At 41.9% G+C, this 8,787-nt stretch overlaps 1 protein-coding gene across 1 annotated transcript; it reads left to right on the top strand.

Moving 5' to 3' along the window:
- Nucleotides 1-516: 516 nt before the first annotated feature.
- mmachc (metabolism of cobalamin associated C) lies at nucleotides 517-2,638 on the top strand (the record flags this gene model as incomplete). Its single annotated transcript, XM_084444759.1, has 5 exons — nucleotides 517-606; nucleotides 1,031-1,228; nucleotides 1,334-1,486; nucleotides 1,936-2,112; nucleotides 2,203-2,638. The coding sequence occupies 5 exons, from the start codon at nucleotides 517-519 to the stop codon at nucleotides 2,386-2,388; spliced, it is 804 nt and encodes a 267-aa protein (XP_084300885.1). The 3' UTR covers nucleotides 2,389-2,638.
- Between the last annotated feature and the right edge of the window lie 6,149 nt (nucleotides 2,639-8,787).

The raw sequence follows: 8,787 nt of genomic DNA, 5'->3' as shown, positions 1-8,787 counted from the left end.
TTGGGATGTACAGTAGCACATTGGTTTGATAGTAGCATAGTTGGGATGTAAAGTTAGACCATAGAAAGACAAGTTAAGAAGCACCGCCGAGGACATGAATGCTCGTGCACCTCGAACAGGGTTAGCCATCTTGAAATGCCAAGAAATCAACACAATATAGTATTCATACATGGTTAATAGTGCACCGTATATAGATAGCTACTTACCGGCCAACTGTCTCGGTGTAGTTTTAAACCCAGGAGCCCATAGCAACTAGTCGCGTTGCGTAGCGTCGTGTAAACATGCAGGATTATGGGTAGTGTAGTGAATAGTCTGAAGATACACGGTGATCAGATTAATATCTAAATCCACTCAGGGCACACTGTCTGTTTTACACATCTATGATCTGACACTCTTACGTTTAATACGCTCAAACTCCCTTCGTACACCACACTGACGTGGCGGAATGATGTGTAGCTACCGTAAAACATCATTTCCCATCATGCAGCGCCGTTATGTTGACGTTCACTAGCAGTAATGGCGACTCCCTGTGTCAATGTGGAGGATTTCAAAAGACCGCTACAGGATTCACTTTCAAACCGTGGGTTTGAAGTTTATCCCCTGAAGGTGTGTTGACATTGACATGACATTTGACTATTTCGGAGCTACTAACTACTATCCGGAATATAGTACTACATGGCTAACTAGTAGACTTTGACATTCACTCATGTTCACTGAACGTGTATTCGTACTCCAATAGGCTCTGTGCACCAGCTCCACTACTTCCTGAAAGTAACTTTGCATCTTTATTTCCTGTCCTATATGATTGGATTAAGTGATTAATCAGGTGTGCGGCAGACCCAGCGCATACCTAATTAATCACTTAATCCAATCATATAGGACAGGAAATAAAGATGCCAAGTGACTTTCCGGAAGTAGTGGAGCTGGTGCACAGATCCTATGGAGAGAGTGGGCCTACAGCAGTAAGTCGCATTGAGAAGCATATCTAGGACGAGCTGTGTCAGTGGTTGAGTGCGTGTGTGTTTCACAGATTGGCTGGTACAATGCCGTTCTCTGTCCTGCCCTCCGGCTGCCGTACCCTGATGACACTATGGGTTTTGTGGTCCTCAGTACTCCAGCCATGTTCGAACAAACCTTCCTTCCTTTCCTGGAAAAGCGGGGCTGCAAGGGGGTCTCCGACCCCATAGATGAGTGTGTGAAACACTGCATTACGACCACTGTCTCTCAGGTAAACTGGATGAGTGTCAGTGTGTGAGTAGGCCTACTTTTAAAATAGACCACGCCAGTGTATAACCTATTTTCTCTCCACCTTTCTCTGTCCCTTTACCTGTAGTGTTTCCCAGGTAAGAAGGTGGATGTGAGTTTTGACTTTGAGATGCTGCCCAGCAGGAAACCTAAGTTCCTGGCCCAGACTGCGGCCCATGTGGCTGGAGCAGCATACTACTACCAGCAGGCTGACGTGACTGAGCACCCGTGGGGGAACAAGGTGAGGTCTGTGTTCAAGATTCTCTTCTGGTGGTGTAGCAGAGCTGAGCTTCGGGTTCCGGTGCAGTCGCCCACCGGGGACCGTGGTTCCTGCCCTGGTCTCGCCGGATCACACAGGGGCATATTGGGCCGCCACTCCCGAAGGTGGTTAGTTTAATTGCGTCGTGAGGGTCCGCCTCTCTACAGCGACCCCGTCTGGTGTCACGGCCTTGACAGTCAGGCAGCTGGCTCTCTGCTCCAGATCGCCGACCGCGGGGTCGTGCCACGGACCCTCAGCAGCGACGGGACAATCAGACAATCGGTCGGGTGTGATTGGCCACCAAATTGGTTGAAAATGGGATTAATAAAAACTTCTGCCAATCTATTCCTTGTCAACAACACACATTAAATAATTTCTTCGTTCCCATCACCTCTCCATCACCTGGCCTTCCTTCTCTCTCCTGCCTGCAGAAGATGTTTGGGGTGTGTGTGCACCCTGAGCTGGGGGGCTGGTTTGCCATTAGAGCTCTGCTGGTGTTTGGGGGCGTGGAGGTGGGCTCTGAGCTGCAGCATACGGCCCCTCCTGACTGTGTGCCCACCAGAGAGGCCAGGATTCAGCTGCTGGAGGCCTTTAACCTCTGCTGGCAGGTAAGGTCTAGAAGATATGGACTGGACATACTTTATACTGTATGAACAAAATGAATGTATAGTATAAATGTGTGTGCATGCCTTTGTCAGGATGGGAGCTATCGGAACATCGTTGCTCCGAGCCAGACCTACTCACAGAGACAGAAGGACTACTTTGCCACTTGCCCGGGTCAGAGAGCTGCGCTGCTCAAGGACTGGGGGTATCTGACGGGAGCAGAGGAGACAGAGGCTGACCCCCTCATCGACACACACGGCCAGTGGAAAGGACACGGGTGACAGATGAGAACTCCATATCCGGGGCTCCGGTGTTTGCTGGCTCTGTCTGGGTTATCAGCTGTGTGTGTGTGATTTTAGACCTGGGTTATCAGCTGTGTGTGTGTGCTCTCTATGTAACTATTGACACTAACAGAAAGTGACCTTTCTGACTCACAGAGGATTTCCAGCACTTATGAATGCCCTTATGAATGACATCAGACACTATTACTTGTAAAATGACCTATTTTAATTTAATATTTGCTTATGTGTAAAAATGTACTTGTTGTAAACAATAATAATAGCAAATATCACTGTGGGAAAAGGTTGCACTGTACAGATTGTTTTTGGTTTTTTTACATTTAATTTATTAGAATGTTGAACTGAATAAATTCAGCAATCCTCAACCTTTATTGGTGACTTGAAGAGAAACAAGCTTTTTCACTGACTAGTCAGCAATGCTTTATTTGTATCAAACGCTCCTTTCTCTTGTACTATAGCGAGACATCAGAGTTGAACATAGAAATTCAAACAAGTAGAATATAAAGCTGAAACTAAACATTTCTAGTCCACGTGAATTGCAGTGCATGGAGAATGGTGGTGATGATGGTAGTTTATGCTCGGACTCAGCCCAGGAGTTTTCTCCCATAATTCACAGGGGTACAGATTCACAGAATAGTCCCACCAGAGCAAAGTCCCTGAACAAACCTCTGCGTCTCTTCACTGGGTCTGGTGGGAGGGCACAAAACAATAACATGACTTCCTGTCAGTGTCACACCAAATATAACAGGTGCTGGTGCTGTAATGAGTCTGTGCTAAAAGTTGCCCTGAGGGTTATACAGTTCAAACAAAGCACACTGTGGAGTTTCCCCTGATAAATAGTGCCCATTATCTCTGGTTAAAAAGACAAACACACAAAGTCATGCTGCAGTTTGTCATCAGGCGCACTAACTAGGAAACTAGGAGGTGTTTGTTCTGTCTAAATACATGACTCATAGGAGTATCTCGAAAAACTTTTTTTTATTTTTAGGATTTGTTGCTAGACTTTCTATTCTATTCTGCTAAAAGGAAACTATTTGCCCATACGCAGGGATGTAGTGATAAATCCAGAGGTTGGTAAACTGACGAGTGCACGGGTACTTGCTGGCTGTGCTCTGTTCTTTGACCAGAAGATGTCCTCCAAGCTCTTCCTATAAGCAAGTCAGAAGACAGTTCCAAGCAGGGGACATTCATTTTGAAGTGGAAAAAAGAGGAATTGAATATAGACATAATTGTAGATTTGTTGACAGATTAAGGCCTGCTTATGATAACAAGACACATTTACAATTTTAGAGAAAATTGACAGAGATGTCCCTTGTTTTTCAGGTATGATCATGGGCATAGTGGAGGGTGAGCCCTAGTAAACTCTGTTAACCCACCTCTTTAAAATGAGGCTGAGAGTTTACTCACCTATTTTCAGATCAACTGTATTAATGAATGACGAGAGAGAAGGTGGGTAAACTCTGCACTAGACAGAGTTCTGGATGGCCTGATTGAGAGGGAGCATGCATACCGAGCAGCAGTGGACCAAAAACAGAGCCCTGGGGAACACATTGCCAACGCCATTGATGGAACAAACTTTGGTGTGTTGGTAAGATAAGACCTTAACTGGTCTAGGGCCAGTCCACTTTGAGCGATGCACTGCATTGTGTCTGTTGAGTAGAGTGTTGTGGTTGACAGTGTTAAAGGCTGCACTAGAATCCGGGAGATTGAGTTACTCGGGTACTCGGAGCCAGAAGCCGGTAGGAGGTCATTACTCACTCTGACCACGGCTGTCTCAGTGCTGGGCTACTTCCTGAAATACGATTGGAATGGGTCAAATAGCGAGGCAAGGTAAGTGGCACTGGGAAATGCGTAGCTAGGCTTACTGTTTGATGGAATGAATTGGCTTGTAATTCTTAGATTTGTGATACTCAAAAATGCTCATTTAGTATGCACCCTCAGTTAACAACAACCAAGCTACCCTAAAGGAAATGTTCTAGTGGGAACAGAAATTCTGTCTGGCGCAAACTAAAAACTTGGATAGGAAAGGAAGGTTGGATGGGCCTGAAGTTAAGAGCGTCAGGATCCAGGCATTTTAGTAAATAAGTAAAACTTTATTTATAGAGCGCTCTTCTCAGCACAAGTGCACAGAGTGCTTTACAGTGGAGAATTAAAATAAACATACAGTTCACATCGGCAAAACTCAGTTTAGTCAATTAGTACAAGTGTGACAAAGCCAGTTCTTAGACCAGTGGGGACATGGCCAGATTGCAGGGACAGGGTCATGGCTGTAGAAATTAGGGGGCATATTTTGGGGGAACAAGCTTTAAACAAGGTTGAGGGGATAAGGTCCCGAATGCAAGTGGTGGGGCACATTCAAAATGCACGTTTCTTAATAGAATTCTCATGAATTGTGATTTCCATTCATTGAGGATTGATTAATTGTTTTCATTAATTGAACTCATTCATAAATAGAGGTTTACTAATCAACCATTCATCAGCTGTATATGGGTCAACATAATCGTTTTGAATATTCAATTTTGCATAGGATGCTTAAAAAAACACCTATATATATATATATATATATGATTGCCTTTCAGTTGCATATGTGTTTACTGTATAGCTGAACCTGGGTTGTCAGACCATATGACTGCTGTATGTTAGCTCATGATAGCCCACTGTAATAAATGTCATGTTATTAGCTTCAGGAGTGAATAAACTGTATCTTCAGGGCAGGTTAGGCCTATAGATTATGCAAGCATATCTTATCAAACCTTATCATCAAACATAATGAGCTTTTGTCTTAACTGCTAAACAGCCTATTTGGGACATTACTATTACTACTACTACTACTACTTATAATAATAATAATAATAATAACAATATCAACAACAATAATAAAACATTGTATTTATACTGCATATGGCCTTTCCAGATATTCAAAGCACTATTAGACCCAGCGGCATGTGTGACAGGCCACCAGGTGATGCTCAGCCATCAACAAGCATGGTGCATCACAGTGTTCAATTTAAAGACTTCGCCATCATTTCATCGCTTTGTTCTCTCTTTAACATTGTATTTCTCCTGACATCACTTGTGCAAATGCTTTGTTCATCTAGCTCCAACATTTGAATTCACTGTTCCCAATGGATCCGGCCACCCACAGAGAAATGGCCTCGTTTTCATGATCAGATCACATCACACCATCTTTACAGAAAATGAAAATTGTGATTGAATGAATGGATGAGGGAGTGAATGGTTGTGTGAGAGGATGACTGTCTTGTAGGAGTGGGTGACTGAGTGAATATGGGTGGATGTATGAGTGAGAGGGTGGGAGGACATATGCTGTTTTCTTGGTCCTTTGTAAGTTCTTTTGTTTAAACAAGATACAATTATATCTCAGTAAAATACATGTAATTAATTAAAGATAAAGGACTATGATGATGACAGACACAATCACCTTACTAAATGGTGACATCTTGGTATGTCTGTTCTCTGAGCTCTCAAAAAAAAGAAAAGAAAAAGAAAATGAAAATTGTGATTCATTACAATGTACGTTACTGCCTATATTACAGAATATGAAAGGTGTAATGTAACCCTGTGATGAAATCTTTTGTAGCATAGAGAACATCAATGACTGCGTATGAATTTTCTTTGAGATGAATGGCTGACTGTTCAATAGAACCCATGGAGAGGAGGGGTTTCATCAAATAAATGTTCTGTTCTCTCGTTTATCCTACATGGGGGAGTGAAAATGAAAGATCATCACAAATGATGCCTGTTCCTTTTCAAGAGCTGAGAACAACAAGTGCTGTGCACATTTCTGCTTAAGTAAGCAGCAGGACTTTGCCAAACATAAAAAATAATTGCTATAACCACTTAAACGGAGGCACACAGAGAGAGGCCAAGTATCCATTCAATGGGTCAAGCTGATACTTCCGGTTAAACTCAGCACTACCATAGTATTCACTATAGATAGCTGAAGTCAACTCATCTTCCTCAGGCAACAGGAAAGCAGACATAACTCAGCTTCCTTAGAGACAGCTGACCAAACTGGCCTTTGTACACCAGCCAAATTATTATTCAGCAATGCAGACCCTTTTTTCCTCACGTAGATTTTCATGAGGAGCTCAAACTTCCAGCATTGGTTCTTGGGGGGGTCAGTTATCACGGCTGGAAAGCTGGAAAGGTCCAGATGTACTGGGAGCAGGACTGAATATAACTGTAGAGGTTATTTGAACAGATTAATGTTCTAACTCCCTTTTCCTTTTATCCCCCAGGGCAACATATTATCATCCCTGGACATCAGGATACACAAATAACACATTTAGATGGCCATTTCCTACGTGAATGCTTAAATTGGCTTTTTCTTAAAGTATATATAAACTTTATTGCGGGCACAGGCCCATTCAAAGAACATACAACATTAAAATGTTTGCATACAGTATACTTTGAAATTCAAATACAAGAATTTCAAAATAATATTGTTCCAAATAACCTTTCAAATATATATTTGATAGTTATTTAAATACTTCAAAAAGTATTTTATCCATGTCTGGCCACTAAACAGTAATACCATGTAATTACATTACACTACAATATGATGATGTTACTACAGATATTACTATTTTGACTTTACATATTATTATTGTAATATTAAGGTAAAGTGCTACAGACAGAAGCTGGTAGACACTGCTGCACTCACATTTGATTTAACTTAAACTAAATGTAAGCTTGCAAGATCAGGCTTGTCTACAAGGCTAGTGAAACGGTCGTTGTAAAGGAGTTTTCAGTTACACTACATAGAGAGAGCCCTGGAATGTGAAAAGGTACAGTAAGATGGTAGATGTGTCGAGTCATTGAACATACCTTGTGGTTCCATGGGAGCTACAGGTCCAACTGGAGGCTTAGATGGGATTCATTCTGACCAACGCTACAGGGAGATATTCACTTCTCACAAGGCACCTTTCAGCCTCACAAGGCATCTGGTTAGACATCACTACATGTATATGAACAAAAGTATTGGGTACATGTACACATTACACCTATGTAAGGCCCTCTCATCCAACATCAGTGTCTGACCTCACAAATGGATGGGCAAAAATTCCCACAGAAACACTCCAAAATCTTGTAGAACGCCTTCCCAGAAGAGTGTAAGCTGTTAGGGGGACCACCTCCATAATAATGCCTATGAATTTAGAATGGGATGTCATAAGAGCTGTAGGTGTAATTTGTAGCTGTCCCAATACTTTTGTCCATATAGTGTATATTCTATTTGACCATACAGCATATATACTTTATCCAAGGTAAATGTTCCTTTGTAAAAATGTTAGTTTACCAGAAGTTACAAGAAAAAAAAGTCGCCAGAGAGAAAATTCATTTATTAAATGAAAATATGGTAACAACTCCAAAAGATTATTTTGAGCCAAAATAGTTAAAGTAACCACATAAACTACAGGACCCTGGGTCAGCTCACATCTGCTGAGCCACATGGTCCCACTCATAAATACGCTGCTATTGTGAAAGTGGTCACCAAACAAACATCTCCTACCCATGAGCCCTCAGTTTGACACATAAGAAAACAAGGCCTCACTCCCCTTCGTTTCACAGACCAGGAAATACCATGAACTCCACAAATCACTGTTCCTTTGTGAAAGATGATGTCCGCAGCAGAACATCCTCTTTTTTGAGTCTCGCATAACATTTTTATGATAAGATCAAAGGTCATAGAAGAGACTCCAAATCAAGGGCCTCACAGGATATCTCTTTTAGCTTTAAAATACAGAATCACAGTGCACAACCTGCCCCCTTTGCACACAACACGTACATACATTTAACGAGTGGAAACTTATATATAAATCTCATTATACAACGGGTAGTTCCGCCCTCGCAATCTGATTGGTTAAGAACACCAACGGACACCAATTACACCCTCGGTGAGCTTCTTGTCTTTGAAATCGAGAGTTTAACATGTTTTTGAATGATTTTTCAAGGTGCCCACCCACATCCATTGTATGACCTAAACGGTGGTAGAGCAATTATCAACTTTCTCGAAAATGCTAGCTTTGTCAACGTTTTGATCTGAACCATTGTATATGATCATAAGTAACCTTAAAACAGGGCTAAACATGCATTTTCCCTTTACTACTCCTTTAAGGCACTCAAATAGTAGGCATTTATCCCATAAATGTTTCCTGATGAGAACCGTTGTATAAAAGCAATAACTCATGAGAGGGTTATGCAATAGGCAGGTAGGTACATATTGTTATGTTACCTATTGGTACCTTTGTTTTATGAACATAGGTAGTTCATAAAACTATCACATTGCTATGGATTTTCAACAATCAGCCCTAGCATCCAAACTAATGCTCCTGACCAGTCTAGCTAGCCATGAACGAAGTG

Source organism: Borostomias antarcticus (genome assembly GCF_949987555.1).
Source record: "Borostomias antarcticus genome assembly, chromosome: 10".
Classification (NCBI taxonomy): Eukaryota; Metazoa; Chordata; class Actinopteri; order Stomiiformes; family Stomiidae; genus Borostomias; species Borostomias antarcticus.
The sequence above is the reverse complement of the archived record's forward strand: the minus strand, read 5'-3'. Positions and strand labels throughout refer to the sequence as shown.